Source organism: Ammospiza nelsoni, chromosome 1 (assembly GCF_027579445.1).
Source record: "Ammospiza nelsoni isolate bAmmNel1 chromosome 1, bAmmNel1.pri, whole genome shotgun sequence".
NCBI lineage: Eukaryota > Metazoa > Chordata > Aves > Passeriformes > Passerellidae > Ammospiza > Ammospiza nelsoni.
The window spans coordinates 83,391,431-83,413,341 of NC_080633.1; the positions used below are offsets into that span (position 1 = coordinate 83,391,431).

Consider the following 21,911-nt stretch of genomic DNA (forward strand, 5'->3'; position numbering starts at 1 on the left):
CGCGCCGGGAGCACGCGGCCGCCGCGCGGTCCCTCTGGCCGGCCGGGAGCGGGGCGGGAGCGGCCGCTCTTCCTGACGGCGGGGCTGGTGGCGCGGCTCGGCCGCCGCCTGGCTGCCATGGGCCGCAGGGCGCGGGACCGCCGGCGGCAGCAGCAGCAGCAGCAGCGGCAGGAGCGGGGTGGCGGCGGCGGCGGCGGCGACCAGGCGGTGAGAGCCGGGCCCGGGGAGGTGAAGCGGGGCGGGGAGCGCCGGGGCCGCTGGGCTGACGGCGGCGATGTTTTTCTTCAGGACTGGGCCGGCGGCTACCCCGAGATCGTGAAGGAGAACGAGCTGTTCGAGCGGTACTACCGGGAGCTGGGCATCGTGCCCGCCGGAGAGTGGGACGCGTTCATGGCGGCGCTGCGGGAGCCGCTGCCCGCCACGCTGCGCATCACCGGCTACCGCAGGTACGGCTGGCGCTCCCGGAGCCGCCGGCACACGGGGACGTTCCCAGCCGCGGCAGGGGGTGGAACTGCGCCGGCCTTAGGGCTCCTTCCAGCCCGGACCGTGCTGTGATTCTGTGATTCTCCATCCGGTGTCCCTCCCGTGTCTCCCCATGCAGCCACGCCAGAGAGATCCTCCACTGCTTGAAGGAAAAGTACTTCCGAGAGCTGCAGGACCTGGAGGTGGACGGCCAAAAGGTCGAGATGCCGCAGTCGCTGAGCTGGTGAGTGATCTGGAGGCGAGATCAGACATTCTGCGTGTTCCCATCAGCCAGCCTGGCTCATCCGTCTATTTTTTCTGCTTCTGTTCTTTTCCCATCTCTTTTCCACCAGGTATCCTGAAGAGTTAGCCTGGCACACTAACTTGAGTAGAAAAATCTTACGCAAGTCCCCTCAACTGGAAAAGTTTCATCAGTTTCTGGTTAGCGAGACAGAATGTGTAAGTTTTGGATAGATCTTGATTTTTTTCTGGCATATTCTGAGCAGTGTTTTATTGAAATACATCATGAAAGATGGAGACTCTCTTTTTTCTCTCAGAATTTGAATAGCTCAGAAGAATCTGAATTTTGTGGTGCAGTTGGCAGTGGTGCATCCAATGATTCTGGTGCATAACTGCAGCTACAAATATTTGCCTAAATTAATTGCATTTTTTTGCTCTTATTGGGGATGTTAAAATGAGTCCCTGTAAAATGATCAGTTGCTGTGAGAAACCAAATGTTTAAACCTGGTAGAAAGTGCATGCATGGGCATGACAGCACTTAAGTGATGGATGTTTGTCACTTGCTTCGAGCCAGTTTCTCCTCTCTTTTGAGCAGAAACTGCACAATTAATACAATTGGAGCAAATATGCAATTATTAGAAATTTTAATTGGGTGAGAAAGTGGGATTTTTTTTAGTTAAATTCTAACAGAATTTAGTCCTAAGTTTATAGTAGTGTGTTTCTGACTGCTTTCTTATTTTAATACATAACAATTTAAAAGTTTTATTGCAAAAGAAATGTATTCTTTATTTTTATTTCTGGAATAAAAACAAATTCAATTTCTTTTTTCCTTTCAAGGGAAACATCAGTCGTCAGGAGGCTGTTAGTATGATCCCACCTCTGCTGCTTAATGTTAGCCCTCATCATAAGGTAAGTCTAGAATATAACGTGTACTGAAGTTTGTTCCCTGAAATTAGCTTAACTGAGCTACAAATCACAAGAGCAGTGTCAGGGCTGATACTCGGTTCTGTTTTGTGTTGTTACATTTCATGCTTTCTGCACATCAACAGCAACACTCAATTAATGTTCAGATCACAAAAACACTATCAGAGGAGCATCTCCTTTTTCAGCTGTGTAACACCCTGCAAAAAGCACTTTGATTTTAGGCAATTGGATAGTCTTATTTCCAGAGTGTGTGTTTGGCTGCATCTGAGTTATGTATTCTTGTTGCAACCTGTTTTTAAAGTAAGGTAACTGTTTTTAACTTCCTCCCTCCATCACACTGTGAACAGATGTAGTTTTCAAGATGCAAGTGATAATATTCCCTACCTCATAGATTTCACTCCTCTATGCCTTTTGAAGGAGCTGAAAAATTCTGCTCTATAAATAATCTGTTAGGTGAAATATTTTGGGTGAGCTGAAACATGCTGTTGGTGGTGGCTAAACGTAGGGTGCTAACTTTAACTGTAGTGTGTAAGGAATGCCCATGGTATTTTCTTAGGGCATGCCATAGGAATGAGGATATCTGGTAGCAAACTTTCTGCTCTAATTTTGTGATGTTTTCATACTCTGTTCTTGTTTGCTGACTGAATCTGTCAGGCAGCCTCACTCTCTTAATCTGTTAAATTAATGAGCTAGTTGCCTTGCTATCTCAAGCAGCCATGCTGTGTTCTTCTTTGTTAAATTTTCATGCTGTACCTTGAATTTTTATGTTTATCAAACTTCTAACATGTGTTTTAAAGACTAGTTTGTACACAATTGTTTTTATATCAGCTGTACTTAGCATCTGTAACTTTTCACCTTTTTCCTCCTACTTTTCACCCCAACCCAGTATATGACAGCTATGGCTGTTTTATGTGAGACAAGATCTATTAATCTCTTTTAAGTGAATAGTAAATTGAAAGTCTCGGTCCTGATGTGTCCCAGGTGTATTTTTATTTCTGTCTGGGATTGAACAGGTGGTGAACACGTTCATCTTAATGTAAAACACAAATTGTGGGGATATTTTTGCACACACCTTACATTGTATATGATAAGCTAGCAGTATAAAGGCTTTATGTTGAATGGTTAATTTGGGTGAGTGTTGCAGTGTTTTGCAAAAATGCATGTAAGATTTCATAAATCAGGCTAAGAATAGATTTTTGTCTCTCTTATGCCAAAACAGCAAATGTTTAATGATATAATGATGCCGTGACTTGTCTTTTAGGGCCTTTCATGGTCCTTAGTGCCTTAGTTTTGGAGCTGCTTGTTTGGACCAGAATTTCAGGTTACTTTTGCTTAACTAGCATGTTCTGTATGTCACGTCTAACATGCTGATTTAGTCTTCCACAAGGATAAAATTAATTTCCGTCTCATTTTTAATCTATTTTTCCCATTTAATTTTCCCCCACCATCAGTTTACTGGACACTTTTAGAGTATGTTTAGTTTTAGAGTATATTTAGCCTTGTATATTCTTCATCATTTTTTGGTTTTTGTTTTTTTTTAAATTGGTGTTCAGAACAGTCATAATTCTACATATTCAAAAATACTTAATTTAAACAGGAACATAGTAAATTTCTCAAGTACTGAAAAAGTACAAGGCAGGAATTTTAAAAATTTTCTTATATTTGTAGATTCTAGATATGTGTGCTGCTCCTGGATCTAAGACTGCACAGCTCATTGAAATGTTGCATGCAGACATGAATGTTCCCTTTCCCAGTAAGTCTGGAAAACTAAATACTTGTGACTTGAAATTTCTGCTTTTTCTTGTAGTAGATTGTTTTTAATGTCACAGATGAGTAACTGCATTTTACTACATACTGAATTCCCCAAGGGATTGTTATGAGATTAAAAGTACACATTTGGAACTTCATGGACTTCCTTTGCTTGAAAAACAGACATGAATTATATGTATCTTTTCAGTTCAAATTACAGTACATGTGATTAGAGCTTAATTCCTGTACATAAATCAGGTTTACTTAGTAGATAGCAGCCCATGAGCCTCTGTGCTTTCGTGGTATCCTGCAAACACTGGATTAAGCTGCTTTAGACTTAAAGAAATCGTGATATTTATCATTTTTGTAAACTTCAGAGTCTTTATTTTTGTTTAGATGCTCACAGAAGATACTGCCCCCTGACACTGTAGCTGTAGAGAACGTGTGGATTCTTTCTGCATTGTACTGAAACTTTGCTGATGTAGAGATTGTTTTTGGTGGCAGTGGGGTTTTTTCTATTTTAGAGGTTTTCCTTTGAAAAGTTGAAGGACCCTTGGCTGTGTCTTACTGCCACAGGGTGGGAGCTGAAACTCTTAAGACTGACACATCAGTTAACCTTCAATTTGCTTTAGGTTATGCTCAGTAAGGGCTCCCCTGTTCATGAGCAGTCTTTTAAGTAAAAATCTCTAGTGAAAGGTTTACAGAACTTTCAGAGCTAAGGTAATAAACTATGTAAAATATTTATCTGTTGAATAGTAAAGCATTTTCCCACTGTTTTATGTTCCCAGGTGGTTTTGTAATTGCCAATGATGTTGACAACAAGCGCTGCTATTTGCTGGTTCATCAGGCTAAGAGATTAAACAGTCCATGCATCATGGTGGTAAATCATGATGCCTCCAGCATTCCTAACCTTCAAATAGACATTGATGGAAGAAAAGAGATCCTCTTCTATGACAGGATTTTATGTGATGTCCCCTGCAGGTACCTTGCATGTCAACTTGAATACATGGATTTTACTGCTTTAAGTGTAGTGATAAATTTTTTATGTTGCTGAATTGTGCCTTTTGAGTAGATTAGTGAGTTAGGATGTATAGTTTGGAATGCTTTTTAAGTGTGGGGATACAGAATTGAGGTGAATTTTTTCATTCCAAGTTGTCCTTAAATTTGATCAGTTGAAGGGCTTCAAATTTTGACCTTATGTTCAGGACACTGAAATACAAAGGGAGTGAGGAAACAGAACAGTGTAGGAGAACTTGTTACAAGGGAGAGGGATTGCTATTATTGTGCTGCTGTAAATCACTTTGGTATGGAAAGAGTCTTACACTCAAATAATACAAATCTGTTTGACCTCTGTTGCAGCGGAGATGGAACCATGAGGAAAAACATTGATGTATGGAAGAAGTGGACAACACAAAACAGTTTGCAGCTCCATGGGTAAAAATGCTTATTGCACATCTGCACTTCTTTCATTTTTCTCTCCTTTTTCTATATCTTTAACATCTGCATATATTCACATGTTAATATATGACTGTGAAGACTAGGAAGAGTAATTTTTCTTTCAAATCAAGAGCTTAGTCCTATTGAGAGGAAGTGTAGGGTTTCAGATGTGAGGAGGGGAAGCATGTGAATCTAAATTGCTTGTATTGTTATGATTAACTGTCATGGAAATACTCATTTAATTGATTTAGACAGGATAGCTAATAAAATGCAACAAATCACTTGGTTAGTATTCTTGGCATTTAGGCAGGTAAAATACTGCTAGAAAATAACAGTAAGTTGTAAAATTTATTAGTGATATTTTAAAGTCTTTAGGATTTTAGAGATCATACACAGTTCAGTTACCTGAGATGGATTTATGTAAAGTGATGGTGAATGAGTACTTAGCCTAGTGCAGGCACATGGTAAAATGTACTGATTGAAAAGATTAAAAAAATCAGAACATTTTACTGTGTATTTTTAACAAGCTGAGGATACCATTGGTTAGTGTGACTCAGCTGACCTATGACTTCTTGGCAACTCATTCATTATTGCAGGTCTCATTTTGGTTGGAAGTATGCAGGTAGGGTCTAAACTCATGGTCCAGCTCAGTGATACCTTTCTCAGAAGGCCACTGCTATGGTATCCATAATATTTGTAATAGTCAGATTACTCCTCATTTCTGAGAAGAGTCATATTTTCGGTGTTATTTTTCTAGAGTACTCCATAATAAAACTGATTAGGCACTAGAAAGAAAAAAATATGTTCAAAGTTATGCTGTGTTAGTGTTAATGTTGCTAATTGTTGCTTTAATGTAATAGGTGTCATTGTGAGTGTGTCTGCAGTATAGAGTGCACTAAGCTGACTTAGATCAGCACTGACTATAATTTGTGTACAGCTGTAGAACTCCCCAAGTGCTGGCTTAGCCCATGGGCAGTTGTGTGTCTGCAGTAAAGCTGTTTGTGTGTTCCTGAATGATAGCTGGCCAGACCAAGGGTGTTCTGTTAGTTTGCAGTTGAGAATTGCAACCCGTGGTGTTGAGCAGCTGGCAGAAGGCGGGAGAATGGTGTATTCCACGTGTTCCTTGAATCCCATCGAAAATGAAGCTGTGATCGCATCTCTGCTAGAAAAGAGTCAAGGTGAGAATGTGAGCTTGAACAGAGTGGGAAACTTTTTTTTCTTTCCCTCAACCCAAAAAAGGCTATGTGTATGATGGTACTAGTGATAATCTTAGTGTGGGTAATACGCTGCTACTTTGCACAACTATGGAAATCTTTTTGTACCAATAGAATTTCATTAATGAGCAGCATCTCATCTTAAATGTGAGTGAATCAGCTGCAAATACAAAACCTGAAGAGTTGTCTAAATGATACAGAAAGCACTTCTGCAGATCAGTGGCATTCAGTCTCTGTTATCTGGCTCCCACCAACTGCTTTCACTGTTTGGAATCCATGTCTGACATCTGTAATTCCTTTGGAAAACTCAGTGTAGAACATTGCTGCTGTGCACTACAGAAGTAAAAAGCCTGGAGTGTAGTTAAGCAGTTAGAGCAAAGTAATTGTACACCAGTAGGTGGGAGTCACTGATACCTTTAGCATCCTTTGCCCCACATTTTGACAGGCTTGGATTTTTAATGTGTTTAAACTCATGGGATTTTTTTTCATTTTTGGCTTGAATGTGAAGGCTGAGGTTACAAGGGGCAGAAGAACTGAGATGAACTGAGAAGCTGCACTGCATCACTTTGTGACAGTAGGGTTCAGTAGCGCATTTAGTAGCTGGTGTATACTGGTTTTTTCTGAATCCATAACCTGAAATTTGGAAACATCTAATTGGATTTGGCATGGAAAGTTCCATAGACTTTTAAAAGTTGAGTCTTTTACAGAGCAGAAGCAGCTCTATTGCTCCTGGAGCTGCACTTTGGAAGTTGGTAGCTTGTTTTGTGTAATGTTTGCTTTGTGCCAATAGCTATTCTGGCCCCAAATTATGCATGAAATTTCATTGTCTTAGAAACAGCACTTTAGCTAAAGTGCTTGCAGATTAATTAGGAATTGTCGATGTAATTTCTACTCCCACTCTTCTGTGCACTGGGGCAGCTTTGTCTTATGTCCTGTGTGCAGTTTGATCACTTCAATATAAGGAAGTCTTAAACTATTAGAGAGCATGCAAAGGAGGGCTTCAAAGATGATAAAGGGTTTACAGGAAAAGCCTGATGATGAGTGGCTGAGGTAACTTGTTCTGTTCAGCCTAGAGGAGACTGAGGGGACTCATTGCAGTCTGAAACTTCCTCATGAAGGGAAGAGGAAGGGCAGGTGACCAGTGACAAGACCCATGGGAATGGCCTGAAGTTGTGTCAGGGGAGGTTTACATTGGATATCAGGAAAGGTTTTTCACCCAGAGGGTGGTTGGGCACTGGAACAGGCTCCCCAGGGAAGTTGTCACAGCTCAGCAGAGTTCCAGAAGTGTTTGGACAATGCTCTCAGGCACATGGTGTGACTCTTGGGGTGTCCTGCAGAGGGCCTGAGTTGGACCCGATGGTCTTGGTGGGTCCAACCCAGCTTATTCTGTGAAAGGACATTTTTATTTAGAAGTAGTTTGTTTGGTAATCATAGACACGTTTCCAGTAAATTACAGTATGCTTGGCTTATTGAAGGCCATAGTAAGCAAGCATTAATTTTAACAGTGACAGGATTGGAAAGCATTAAGATCTAGTTGGGATAAGAGCTCAAAAGCAGTAGGATGTGGAGGCCAGCAATTGCAGCACCTGGGGGAAATTGAGTGCTTTGAAGGAAGGACTGGCTATGATGTTCAGATGTAGTCTCTGCCCATGGAGGTATTTTGAAGCATACTTGGAGGCTGTGATGTGTCCCAGCAAGTGAATGTTATCCTTGGAGCTTGAACCCAGGTGTAGCTTAGGAAGGCAGCAGTAAAGAGGCAGTGCAGTGGTCTGCAAGGGGCATTGTACCTCAAGAGTTAGTTCGGGTCAGTCCAGAAGGTTTGTTGGTAGTTGTAGCAGTGTTACCTTGCTGAAGCAGATGTGTGAAGATGAGAGATTGCTTTCCCCTTAGGCATGAGGGAGCAGGCATTTTTGTACCATGTAGCAACTATTGGAAACTGTAGCACTTCTGACAGACTCTTCAGTGCCTGATAAGTCTGAGGGAGTCTTGGGACAACAACTGAAGTCATGCTGTAGGGAGGCAGGAGTATTCAAAGGATGGATACAAAACATCAAGTGTAATCACATTTGAGACATCATTTTTGAATTTTTCTATGAATTCATCAATCTCCTTTTCATTTATTTAAAAGACTTACTTAAGCTGTCACTGTAAGAGTAAATGGTCATAGTCATGTAGGACAGGTTGATAAATTGTGTACGACACGAGGAAAAACATACCTGACTGTTAAATATCTTATGTATTTAGAGTCACAGAAAAGCAATGTTAAAAGTTATTATTTTCTAGGGAGACCACTGATTTAAGCAGTAAATTTTTATATAATTCCTTCCAGACTTTGGGCAGCTTGAAGATTTTATTCAGTAAATTAAGCTGTTGATGTTTCTTGCAGTCATTTGATATACTTTAGGCACATAGTCTTTCGTCATGTTAGTGTTAAACAGTTAGGAATTTTCCATTCCGTTTTAAAATTAACATTCTCTTTCCTCTGTCATTGGAATATATTGAGATTGTAAGTCCTTGAAATTAGAATATTGTAGGCATTTCAGAAGGCTTAGTTATACTAAAAGTTATTCCCTGAAAAATACTTAATCAGTGTAGTAAATCCAAATGCTGATGAGTAAATGAGAATAAGAACTTCAATGATTCCATTGCTTAGAACACTGATGTTTAATGATACAGGCTGTAGATTATTTCTCTGCAGCTGCTACGAAAATATCTAACCATTATATTTTGGGTAATTTATGGTTACATCTTATGTAGTTGTTATTAACAGTTCTTCCCACCTTCTTTGTTAATGTAAGTGGTAGAAGTTGTATAGCATTTTATTTCTTGAAAGTTTTAAATGGTACTGTTCGTAAAATGGCTTAAAACTTTAAGGAAAACTATTTTTATAAAAGTCAATTGGCAACATAACTCTTCTGTTTTCAAAACATTTATGTTCTTGGGATTTCAGGTGCCTTAGAACTTGCTGATGTCTCTTCTGAGTTACCAGGTTTGAAGAGGATGCCAGGAATTACAAAATGGAAGGTACTTAACCTGATATTTTTGTAAAGTTCTTGGTCTATGGTAGAGTGTTAAATTAGGGAAATTCTGAAGTGTAACATGTCACAAAATTAGGTTGAGCTGCATTAATGGCAGAGATTTGATGTTTAGGGGAGAGAGCCAAGCTGAAAGTCTTTGCAAGGGTAGGCTCTTTACTCCTCATCTCTAGGTTTCTTTCCTCTGTCTCCTATACTTTCTTGCTACAATTCCCTATTGTGTTGTGTGTATGTGGCCTGTAGATGGCAACATAATTTCAGCCACTTTTAATGTTAGCCATCCATCTCTGTCTTCAGGGTCCATGAATGTAAGATTCTGCAGTGCTTCAGCTGATCCATTTATTTCATTTGGAAGTAAAAGTTGTGAAACTGTTTCTGCAAATAAGCTGTAAAGCCTGCAGTGATGGGACTAATCCTAGAATAGTAAGAGCATCCTGTATTTTGTTCCAGGCCTTAAATTATTTCAGTTTTGGAAACAAACTAATAGGAAGGGGCAAAAAACCCAAAGCTGCTTCAGCTTGCTTTCAAGAGTATAGTCAAGAATAGTAGAAGGCCATTGTGGTAGTGGGGAAAGATACTGATTAAATTTTAGTTATAAGTGTGTGCCTTTGCAATGCCATTGGGTCTTCTGTCTTACCATCTCACTAGTCTCTTGCAATGCCAGGTAGGTTTATGCCTGTGTACAGGCTAATGAACAAGATGCTGGGAATAAAGATTTGTATATGTTCTGCCACTGGAAATGCAGCTTAGAAACTAGTTGATTTATTTCTTCTTACAGTTCCTAAAGTTTACGCTGTATACTTGTACTTGAAGAATAAATGTAATGCATAGCTGTGGCTCTGTGATTTTGATTTTACCTTTTTTTGCTACTCCATAAAGGCACTATATATATATTTATATAATGATCACTAAGGTATATTCTATTCCCTGTAGCATGTATTTCTCTGTTTGCAGTTGAAATATAAATCTCCCTAATAGGTTTTAAAAACTAGTCTGATAAAGTGTGTTGAAAGTTTGCCAGACTTTTTTCAGACCTGATTTGCTGCTACTGTATATTTTCATGCCTCACTGGCTAGCATGTCACTATGGATGTATTTGCTAACTTTGCTGCTGTTTTTTCTTGGTGTAGTCTTTTGTTCCCTGGTGCAGAATTTGTTTTCTAGGAGCTCTGATTGATTGCACTGAATATTCCTGAACATCAGTTGACTCTAAATCTCTGGGAACAGCAAAATCAAAAATAAGGTTTTGTTCAAAAGACACTTTGGTGCTTGGAAATAGCATTCAGTACTCCTTCGTTGAGCCAGATGATGAGTGAACTCCAGTGAATTATTTTGGGCTTGAAGGAAGACACCTTTTTAACTCCAGATTTGGTCATCTGTTCCTGCAACGCTTTTACTGTTCCTTCTGCTCTAGCAGGTGGTCAGTAAAATGTGCAATAGAGAAGAGTTCAGAGTGTTCTTTGGTGCTTTGTCATTCTACCAGTCACACCAACCTACCAGTTAGGCTGGTAAACCAAAACTGAACAGCACAGGACTGATACGCAGTTTTTCTGGTAAAACGAAAATAATTTTTTTTTAGACTTTGGTTATTTATCAGTCCTGTTGTTGATTTTTCTCAAGCTTGAGTCATGACTTCCAAAGAAGAGCTGTTCAGAAGTACAGTCTGTCTTGTCTCCATCTAGCACTATGAAATGTAGCATATTTTGACTTGAAATACTAATTCTGAAAGTACAGTAATTTCTATTTCAGGAAATGTAGAAAGGCACAAGGTGTGATCTGATCAGTGTCTGAGAAGTGCCAGACTTCATGATGCTGAAATCTGCATTCCAAAGTTCTTAGTGAAATTGTAGTCTAGATAAATGTTTCATTTCAGTTTCCACTAGAGCACTTGATTAAACTTTCAAGACAGTCTGTGAGATGCATGAAACTGCTTCACCAAATTTGCCAGTCCTGACGTTGCCATCACTGCAGCTGCTTTACTTTGTTGCCTTCACAACAAAAATGTGGTTAATTCATTTCAGTGATTAATTTTATGCATTTGCCCTGTGCATCCCCATTTGGGACCCTTCTTACAGCTTTAGCATCCAGTACAAAACCAGGCATCTAGGGCTCTGAAGTCAAATTTTCCCTGGCTTATTTTTTCACTTTGGTATCCTTGCTTGAAAAGCATTCAGAATGCCTTCCTGTAAGAGTTATGGCTCTAACCTTCTGCTTGTATCTTAAGAGTTCATCAAAAGCTTTGACCCTTAGCCAGACTGAGGTGATGTTATGTCTACACAGTGTCTTAGAGCGGATCTGTAGATAAGTTTTGAGTTCTAAGTAAATGTACAGGCACTAGAAAATTCATGGAGATGTTTCTTCAGCAGCTCTCCACAAACACATCTCTGTCAGTGACTTCTATATATCCGTGTCATGCAGCTTTCTGCCTACCAAGCTGTTGTGTTGCACTCCTGCATATTTCTTATGTAATGAAATTGGGATTCTTCAGTTTTGATCTTTGCTAGACTGCAGTAGGTTTTTTCCCTTGTATTATACTGCTTGGAAACTGCCTATAACACAGTGCTTCACAGCCAATCTCATGGGAAAAAAGGAGCAGTGTCTTAAATCTGATGGCTTCCTGATCTTACATGTTCTACCACTGTCCTTCCACTGGATTTTGGTGGTTCACATGTTTTAGCAGGTTAACGGAAATCTTTGCAGTTGATTCAGCATCAATCTGCACTTTGTATGCTTTTTTTTAGAAGCATGTGAAGTGGAGCAAAGAGCTGCAGCTGGCAAGAATCTCCTACTCTGAAGCGCACACGTACAATGCACAAAGAAACAATACACTTTAAAGAACTTAATTTTCTGTACCAGAGAATAACTTCTTTATTTGGTGTCTGAACCTTGGTTTGCAAGTATTTTAATTAAAACTTATAAAATAGTGACCTATATTCTTCACTGTATTTATATTTACCCCTTTGAAGGTGATGCTGAAAGATGGGCAGTGGTTTGAGGAGTGGAAAGATGTGCCTTCAAATAGACAAACACAAATACGTCCTACTATGTTTCCAGTGAAAGATGAAGAGAAGCTAAAGGCAATGAATCTGGAGCGCTGGTAAGTTTCCCCAGAGTAACTCTTAGGAGGATTTGATGTCACATGTATGGTTGTGGGTAAATTATAATTAGGTCAGATTAGGAATGTGTAGGTTTGAGTATATTTTGATTGCTTCATATGTAATGGCAGTACACAATATTTTAACTCACGTGGATCGGGAGAAGTTACTGCAAGTTGCGTAAAAGGAATAAGTGCTCACGTGAAAAGGTCAAATTCTTCGCATCCAATAGAGATAAACAGTCAAAATTACTGAAAAAGTATGCAAAACTGTAACATATTCACAGTGTGACTTACTTGCTTTTAAAGGCTTTCCACAGCTATTCTAAAAATATTGTTTAGAAATGAGTCATTAAAGTTCAAGTTTGAACAGTGAATGAATGTGTTGCGTTGATGCAAGTAATTTTGCCACAATGCTCTATTTAGATTCTGTTTCTAGTTTGATAAATTAAATCTGCACAATCCTACTTATCCTGAAAGTAAGTATAAATGTGAGCCTTCTAGTGTTTTGTGATTATGAATGCATCAATGAATGTGCTGCAACATTTTTTTTATTTTCTCTCTAGTCTTAGGATATTGCCACATCACCAGAACACAGGTGGCTTCTTTGTGGCTGTCTTAATAAAAAAGTCTCCAATGCCATGGAATAAACGTCAGCCTAAGGTAACTTCCTTTAAATTATCTAAAATGTAAATTGCTGATAATGTTTCAGGCTTTGATTTTGAGTTTGCACATAATAGAAGACATACTATAACTGTTCTGTATCTGCCCTTTAGTTATAGTTCAGTGTGTCAATTAAAAATAAATTCCTAAATCCATGAAGTACCGAACAAGTGTTTATGAAAAAAACATGAAAACTTTTAAAATAAAATAAAAAAAAAGAAATAAAGGGGATTTTGAAATGGTAGTAAAATAACAAGCTAAATCTTGACCCTAAAATTAAGGCTTTGAAAGAATTACAGAAGATTATGTTGGATAGCTAAAGCTGTCACTTCCTTCAGCTGTGTGTGGTCCCCTGCTAAAAGGCTTTTTTCTGCTGTGTTGTAAGCTAATTCTGATGTCAGTTTATCTCACTCTGTGGCTGGTTGCTCAGGAGTGATTCACTAGCAGATTAGCAGATCAGCAGCACAGGGAATGGATGTAAAACTGTTTGGAGAAGCAGCTTCAGCCATCTGACTTTAATCCATTTGTTGTCAATTGTCTTTAAAACCCTGTCAACAGGGTTTTAAGTTGATGTCATTTATTTGATCTCTTAGATTGTCATATCTTTGAGAACTTCTGTTGTGAATCCCTCTTAGGTGTTTATTTGATTTGCTTCATTAGAACAACTTATGAGTAAAATGTATGTGGCAATAGGGAAGCAGCATTTATTCAGAAGTAAGCACCCTCCAAATAGTTTTATGATGTTCTAAGTTAAAACATCGTAGCACTCTTACAGACTGTGTGCAGCAGCAGGATGCATGTGTCATTTTGAGTGTTAGGAGGAAAACAGCAGATCCTGTTTTAAAAATCTGACGGCTTGAATGTGATTTTGTAGATGGTACAGAAATAGCTTTCTTGGACAGTTGGTATGAAACTGTCCAGATCAGTACTGGAGGTAAATGCAATTTATAGTGGTATCTTGATCTAGTAATCAGATTAACTCCCTGAATGGATCTGTTTAAGCACTTGCATACAAATTGACAGGAATTAAGCACATACAAAGAGAACGTAGGTGCCTTCTGTTACAAGCTGGATACTACTTTCGCTTTTTTGAAAATACTGTAATTTGAAATAGGTTCATCAGAAATTACCACAAAGAACAGGAGATACTGAAGTGACAGCAGCTAATTCAGGTAATGGTTCTGACTGTATTATTGAAGAACCAACACTTCCTGAAAATGAAGAGTCTAAGAAAATCAAAGAATTGCAGAATTTGGACACTGAGCAGAGTAAAAAGGAAGGAGTATGCGGGTAAGGACCATGTCTAAGTATTTGTCCGTGACAGCTCTGCAATTCCTGAGTATTCTATAGTTCTTTTGTAATTTAGAAGTCAATCAAAAAAAAATAATGAATTCATTCAGTTGTCTTGCATTTCCACATTTTCTGTCTTGTCTGTGTTCCATTCAGCAAGTTTGGAAAATAACCAGTTTTCTTATTAGCATTTGTTAAGTCTGTTAATACTTTCTTCTCTGTTAAGGGAAAAAATACTTTCAGAAGTTGGAAGATCTGTATTGCCTTCACAATCATTCCATCAGAAATCTCTGTTTACTTGTTTTTGTGCACTCTGTTTCCAAGCACTGCTTGACTTCCTTATTTTAACAAGTTAAACTGTGTGTAGTGTTAGTGAAGCACAAGAAAATGCCAGTATTCTCTTTGGCATACTGTTTTTACAATAAGCCAAGTGTTGACTAAATGAACTGAATATACTGATTTTAAAGCAAGTGAAATTTTAGTGTAATTTACAATGCAATATTATTTCCATTTTAGACCTCCACCATCTAAAAAAATGAAGTTGTTTGGTTTTAAAGAAGACCCCTTTGTGTTTCTCCCTGAAGATGATCCATTGTTCATTCCTATCCAGTAAGAAAAAAGATGTGTCTGTTTTGGCAGTAAGATTCCTGTTAGCTCAGGGATGTTAATAGTTCAAGTTTGGTTCATTACAAAGGATGGGTCTCGTTGGTCTTGCATAACAGCTTTTGCCTGACTTTGCACCAGGGCCCCCTCCTCCTCAACACTTAAATGAAAATAGCCAACTAGAGTTTGCACTGGAAATTTTCCAGTGTGTCTCAGTGTCTATAACAGCTTGTCTTTTCTGATGCCATGCAGCTTAGAAAGTCTAATCTTTGTGTTCTGAAGCCAAAGTGCTAAGTGCTTGCAGAGATAGCTGGAGGAAATGGGCTAAACCATGCATTTTGAGTATGTGATTTTATTGCTCAGTTAATCAAAACAAGTATTATGGTCACAGGAAGTTTTATGCATTGGACCCATCATTTCCCAAGATGAATTTACTGACTCGAACTCAAGAAGGAAAAAAGAGGCAGCTGTACATGGTTTCTAAGGAGCTAAGGAATGTGCTTCTGAACAATAGTGAGAAGATGAAGGTATGGTTCTAAGCATCAGTGTATATCTCCTTGAACTTGCCAAGTGTACTGTTTACATAGAGGATTAGCCCTCTGACAGGCTGTATTTTTTTAAAGTCTAGATTAATGTTTCCTCTCTGTCCCTCCTGTGTTAGAGATGAAAAGTTGACTCTGAGAGGAAAATAACATTCTCTGAGATGAAAATCAGTACATATTTGGTGGATGAATGAGAACTTAAAAGTAGAGAGAGGAAATATATGTGCTGTGTGTGTGCCAGCATTTTTATGTAGTCTTCAGGTAACTTTACATGTTTACATTGACAATGTTCTATTTATCACTCCCTTAATTATAAAAGTATTAAGAGCTTTGAAAGCCAAGCAAAAAGATAAGTTCAGCTGAGTTATATACTGGCTGTGTTACACAAGGATATTGTTTTAAAGTAATTTTAACAATTAAATATTTTGAAAGTTCATTAAGCTGAGTGATAATGGGATAATAAGTATTTTTTTTGAGAATAGAGGGAAATTTTTTTTATGATTCCCTGTGGAAAATGTCTTGCAAATGCTAAAGATTTGTCTCAAAAAAGTCATTGTGTAATTTAGGTTGGAATGAGGTTATGTAGTCCAGCTTCCTTCCTACATCAAACAGAGCTGACTTCAAAGCTAGATCAGGTACATTCTGGGGCCTCATCCAGTCAAGTCTTGAAAATTTTTGAGGATAGTCAGTACATCTTTGCAACAAATCTTTGAGATGGGTAAACAATTATTCTTTTATCCCCTATGCAGGAAATGGCTACATAACTGACAAAATTTTAAGAAACTGTGCATTATGTTAGGTAGTGAGGCTTTGAGTACCACAAGGAATAGATAGTGTCCAAATAGTAATCACTTGAACATTTTTGAAATCCTGTCCTTGACTGACTTTCCCAGAATCACACAGAAAATTCTTACTCAAACTAAAATTAAAATTTGATATTATTAGTTTGTTGCCCTCTTTAAAACTGCCCTTCCTTACACTGTTCAGTTTTTAATATGAAAAGGAATAAGAGGCGCTTTATATTGAGGGAGCACCGCATTTTTGTAGCAGGAGTTTCTTTTTCCCTTGAATAAGTTTTCACATTAATTCAGTATTCAGTGGAAATAAACTTTTAGTTGAAGAGGAACAAACAAGTTCAGAATGGTAATTTAGAATTTATGCTCCCTACTGATGTTTATTGGTTTGCTGTTTGCAGGTTATCAACACAGGGATAAAAGTCTGGTCTCGCAACAGTGATGGTGAACAGTTTGGATGTGCATTCAGATTAGCACAAGAGGTAATTGCATAGCACTGTGCTCTCAAAGGAGATACTTTGGTTTCCTCGAGAGCCTCATGAGACAGCTGGCATTAACTTTGTCAGATTAATGGTAATTGACATTTTCAGTATGGTTTAGAATTTTGTTTCTGGTATTAGGTAAAGTGCGTACTGTTTTAACATTTTTACTTCAGAAATCAGTGGTTAAATTTTGAAACAATTGTCTTTATTTATTAAACAGGGCATTTATACTCTGTACCCATTCATTCATGCAAGGATTATAAATGTCTGCATAGAAGATGTCAAAATTCTGCTAACCCAGGAAAATCCATTCTTAAGTAAATTTAGCAGTGAAACACAGAAGAAAGTCAAAGATATGGGTAAGCCTACTAATTTTGCTGTCACAAAATTATTTTTCTTCTTTGCACAGAAGGCTATAAAATCCTGTAGCATAAATTGTGTTTCCTAAAAATTTGGACTAAATTTATCTTAAATATACTTGTTAGGTAAGTAATCATTACTGAAAGCCAGTGTGCTGCTAGAAATTGTAGTCCTTTCTGATTGCAGTCTCTAAGGTTTTTGAGCTTTAAAGAACAGAAGAATTGCCAAACCTTTGACTTCTGCAAAGTAGTGCTGTGAGGCAGCATTTAAAATATCTGATGAACAAAGATTTTATTTGTGCTTCTGGTTTTTCTACTTGTTAATGCTCCAGTTGAAACTGTTTGTCATCTGCAATTGCTTGTCATGACCTTATGTATCACATATAGTTCCTCAGATTTGATTTTCTTTTATATGGGAAGCAATGTCTACTCGTATTAAACTTTTAATTTCCTCTACACTAGATGCTTAAAGATATGAAAATTGGTTTTCAGCCTTTTGCTATTGTTTTATTTACAATTCATTGCTGATCCTTGTACTTCCATGTTTGATGTTACAAAATGGGAAGAAAAAATGTTCTGAAGTTTGGTCTGGCATACTCTTATGTTCATTTTAATTAATTAAAAGTTTTCTGCTAGATTCACTGAGTGACTTAATCCACTGTGTGGATTTTGTATTTTAATTTGTTTGTTTGAGATTTTGGAGGAGCCAGTCGCATCTGTGACTATGTAAATACTTTGGTTTGAAAAAAAAAGGGAATAAAATCTGGTATTGTTCAGTGTATTGATGTGGATAACTGTTAACCATGTCATGCTCTGTGTTTGTCTAAAAACTTGTTTTCTTGAACATTTCCAGATTACAGTCATTGTATCATTGTAGCCAGTAACACATCTGTTTTGTTTTGTTCCCTGTAGCAATGGGAAGTATAGTTCTGAAGTACGACCCAGACCCTGAGTAAGTAGATGTGTTGCTTTCCATTTATGCACTCCTAAGACCTGGACAAGAATTTATTTTCACTCAGCAAAAACAAAAGTAGAGGCATAGAGATGCAGTGAGGAAAACAGTAAAGCCATATAGGATACAGAGAATAAGACAGGAAAAGAAGCTGTCTTGTCTGTGAATTCTTAGAGCAAGCATAGAATTTGGCTTCATAAAGAAGAGCTGGTAGTTGTGCCAGAGATCAACAGATCTGCAGAATCTGCATGTGATTTCTTTCTTTGTTTCCCAGTAAAGTCCAGCATTTGGAATGGAAAAAGTTACTTTTTATTGTTCCTTTTTGTGGACAAAGTAACTTTTGTGGACAAAACTCTTGAGAATTTTCTAAATGTAACCTTTTATTTTGCTGTTCCTTGCATTAGTTTTCAACCCAGAGCCAGGAAATTATTTTGCTTGTTGCAAAAACTGAACAGCATCGAGTTTCTGAGTTTTTGGCTTGCATGCTTGCTTGTAGACAAGCAGGTGTCTGTGTAGGTGTTGAAGTTAAGAACAATGTACTTTCATCTTCTGTGAATAGTTACAAAATGCATTCAGTGTTAGCACAGAATTGGTGTATGGTTATAAAATGAAGTTCTGAAGGTGAACTTTCTCATAATTGACTGAACTTAACTGCTTGTTTGTAGAAAACCTCATGATCTTCAGTGTCCAATAGTGCTGTGTGGTTGGCAAGGGAAGACATCACTGCGTGCCTTTGTGCCCAAGAATGAGAGACTTCATTACCTGAGGATGATGGGGGTTGAAGTGTTTAAAGCAAAGAGGAAAGAGGAGAACCTGGAAGACAAAACTGAGGAAGAAGTTCAACACAGACTGGTGCAAGCAGAGGAAAAAATGGATGTGGAAGATAAAGAACATGATTTAGTCCCAAAAATGGAAGCAGAAATAGGTGAAGAGTCTTCCCAGAGTCCTGTCAAAAGCAGTGCTATGGAAATAGAAAATAAAATTGAGGATTTAGATCAATCTAGTAAAAATGCCAACAGTCATGTAAGCCAGGAAGGCAAAGACACGGATGCAAGTAATGTGAAAGATTAGGTTTCTTTCTGTATTACTTGGCAGCTTCCATGAGGCTCACATCCAGACTTTTGCTTTTAGCATGAAACTGTATTTTAAAATTTGGTCAGAATGGGATGTTCTTCTTTTAAAGTTTCACCTATTTTATATTTTAAATGAAAGCTATAAAGAGATTTCTCTTCAGGTGTGTCTTCTTTTCACCATTTTAAATTCCTTTTTATTGGTGGGTTTGTGTGTCTGTTGCTGGCAACAGACCAGGCAGCAGTAAAATCTCAAGTCTTTATTTTTAATGCAAGAGTGGTATGCACAAATGCACTGCACGTGTGTCACTGGTCAAAAATTCCTTCAGAAGAAAAACCTAGGGTTCCATTCAAAGCACATAGATTCCAAAAACATTTTTTCTCCCATGATTGCTTACCCCACCTACCACCCAATCTGGTTACTGTTGATAACTGCAGGTTCTTTAAAGGGTAAGAGAATCAGTGTATCCATACAAGGGCACATGCAGGATATGTGACTGACAACCTGGTGCATGGTTATTCAGAAGAAAACCATGTCCAGCATCCTGGGAAAAAAAAAGAATGCACTTTATCAGAAACTGATGTCTGAGGTTCTTCTTTAGAGTGATTAATTGCTTGACAGACTGAGCTAGTAATTCCTGTTAGCTAGACCTTCAGGTGTGCTGAGTGTGCCTCAGACTCCTGTCTTGAAATGTGCCTGGAAAGAATCTGTGACCATCACTGAAATCTGCTGTGGTCATCTGTTCCTCTGTCAGTTCTAGTGAGAGTCATCTCTAATTTTTGTAAGATAACTTGTTTATAGCTGAAATAATAGTTTAAAAGAAAAAGCATAGTGGTACATATGTTTTTCTATAGTAGATGTTTAAAAGGTAATTTAGGTCTAGAAGGGTAATTTATTTAATCTGACTTGAAAAAAAGTTGGCTACCTCAGAGACTTGGAATATAAATTCTGTCCTTTGTGGCTTAGTTGCAGCAGTGCTCTCTCTGTACTTCTGTCAAGTTGTCTGAAAGGAAAATGACTAGCAGTACGAGGTATTGTCCTCTAGGACCATAGTGATGCAGATACTTGTTACGCTTGTCAAGCAGAATTTTACCATGTCTGTTTTTATTGATGAAGTCTTATATGGCTTGGATCGTTTGCTGTACCTTGCTACAACAGACTTTTTGATGTCTGCCCTTGAACTATTTCATCAAAGGGAGAATTCTTGAGGGACAGACATAAAAGTGAAATAATGCCATGTCCTCTGATGAGATATTAGTCTCATGCAGTGAGTAACCATTGACAGGACTCATTTTCCTCTTGAGAGTCCATAAAATAGGTTAATAAAAAATCAGTTCTTGCCCTTGTATTTTGCTAAGGTTTGAGTTTGTTCTTTGAGTAGAGAGCTGTGATGGGACAGCTTCTGTTCTGGCAGCTCCTTAGGCTGATGAGCAGCATAGCAGACTTTTCTTATGAGCAGAGATGTGTGCAAAGTATATTTTTAATCCTTAAAGTATATGAGGAAAAAGATTTTGCAACTTGAAACTTCAAGCATATTTTCATATCTTTGCATTTATTCTGGCATATTGGGCATTTGAAATGGAAGAAGGGTGGAAAGGGCAGTGTCACTGACAATTCATCATTGTAGTCTGCAGTTCTCACCCTGAGGATGATTTGAATCCATCTAATCTTTATGTTCTGATGATCTCCATAAGTTATAAAAAGGTCAAGTGTTAAAACCTATGTGAAGAAATGAAAATTTTATTTGAGTTATGCCTGCTGTTACTGGATCTACTGATGTTCCTGAGCAGCAGCTTCAGCCTCTTTTCAGTCAGTGGCTCTGCTAAGCATACAAGTTTGACAGGTTAAGCTGAGAAGAATACTTGTTGATATAGGCAATCCAGCAGAAAGCAAACTATAGAAAATGAAACTGTCCTGGTTAGGTTTTTTTGGCTGAGCTTATGACTGGCAGACCAAAATGAGAGTAAGAAGCTTTTATCTGGGAGCTAAAGAAAAGTAGTTCTTGTATCATAAACTGACTGAAATTTGGTATAACTTAGGCTTGTAATAGAATAAGAGCATGTAATTTTAAATGGTCTCAGTAGTCCAATTTTCCTGTGTTATCTGTGAATTTTTTTTTTTTTTTGCTTTGCCCTTGGTTTTTTGGAGGTGTATTTTTTTGCTGTCAAGTGCAAGTGGGAGAAAAAGAAGCTAGGAGTCTTACTTGTGCTGTTTAGCAGTTTCTGTATCTCCAAGCAAATCCAGAGATTGCAGATTTAATGTATTTTTTTTTAATACTGTGATTGTCCTTACACCAGTTGCTCTGTCCCAGTTGATCTTGCCTCGATAGCCAGAAAGGAAGATGCACAAATTTGTGTAGGTAGTGGCTGAAAACACTGTCCCAGTTTCCCAGGCTGGGAGCCCTATGAAATGGGTGTGTTCTGTTGCTGTAAGTAATTTGAAAGGAAGACAAAAGAAAAGTGATAAGCAATCACATTGAGCTTGAGCACATTAAGCTTGAACACAAATTATGAAGTCTGTCCTCATAAGTAGTCCCTATAAAATTTTGTGAGATTTCTCTAGTTAGCATTGCTGATTTTTAGAAACACAGGACTGTAGATGGCTGCACTGATGGCAGAGGGTTTTATATGTGATAGAGGGGAAAACAGAAAAAATTTCATGCATCTAAATGAATAGTCTGATGATGTGCTGCTCAGAGAAGTCCTCAGTAATAACTGCTGGATCCTTAAGAAAATCTGACTGAAAAGCCTAGAAAGATAAGGAGAGAACAAAGGGAGCTCACCATATGGGATGCTTTCTTCAACATTTACCTGATGTTAGTAATTTGTTACTTTTGAACATTTTTTTAGAATTTTCTTATTTTAGTTTGCCAAAAAATTAATATACCATGGCCTAGTGCCACTGAGGCGATTTATTCTTCTTCCTTAAAGGTCTGAATCCTATCAAAAGTCAATGAGGCTTCTCAAAGTATAGAGACCCCTTCAAAAAATCCTGCCCGTGA

The 21,911-nt window shown here is 38.2% G+C and overlaps 1 protein-coding gene across 1 annotated transcript; it reads left to right on the forward strand.

Moving 5' to 3' along the window:
- The first annotated feature begins 87 nt into the window (after positions 1-87).
- On the forward strand, positions 88-19,062 carry NSUN2 (NOP2/Sun RNA methyltransferase 2). Its single transcript, XM_059487382.1, has 19 exons — positions 88-207; positions 289-446; positions 602-706; positions 816-921; positions 1,540-1,611; positions 3,295-3,379; positions 4,164-4,356; positions 4,735-4,809; positions 5,860-5,990; positions 8,977-9,050; positions 12,027-12,157; positions 12,721-12,817; positions 13,932-14,107; positions 14,624-14,716; positions 15,102-15,237; positions 16,448-16,528; positions 16,749-16,887; positions 17,800-17,839; positions 18,505-19,062. Exons 1-19 carry the CDS (start codon positions 118-120, stop codon positions 18,908-18,910), a joined length of 2,388 nt encoding a protein of 795 aa, XP_059343365.1. The 5' UTR covers positions 88-117; the 3' UTR covers positions 18,911-19,062.
- The last annotated feature ends 2,849 nt before the right edge of the window (positions 19,063-21,911 follow it).

Bases quoted from the DNA above. Each gene is read 5' to 3' on its own strand.
- NSUN2 (XM_059487382.1), top strand. From the start codon at position 118: ATGGGCCGCAGGGCGCGGGACCGCCGGCGGCAGCAGCAGCAGCAGCAG. The intron at 208-288 runs GTGAGAGCCGGG...GTTTTTCTTCAG, and splicing joins GCGGCGGCGGCGACCAGGCG to GACTGGGCCGGCGGCTACCC. The intron at 16,888-17,799 runs GTAAGCCTACTA...TGTTCCCTGTAG, and splicing joins GAAGAAAGTCAAAGATATGG to CAATGGGAAGTATAGTTCTG.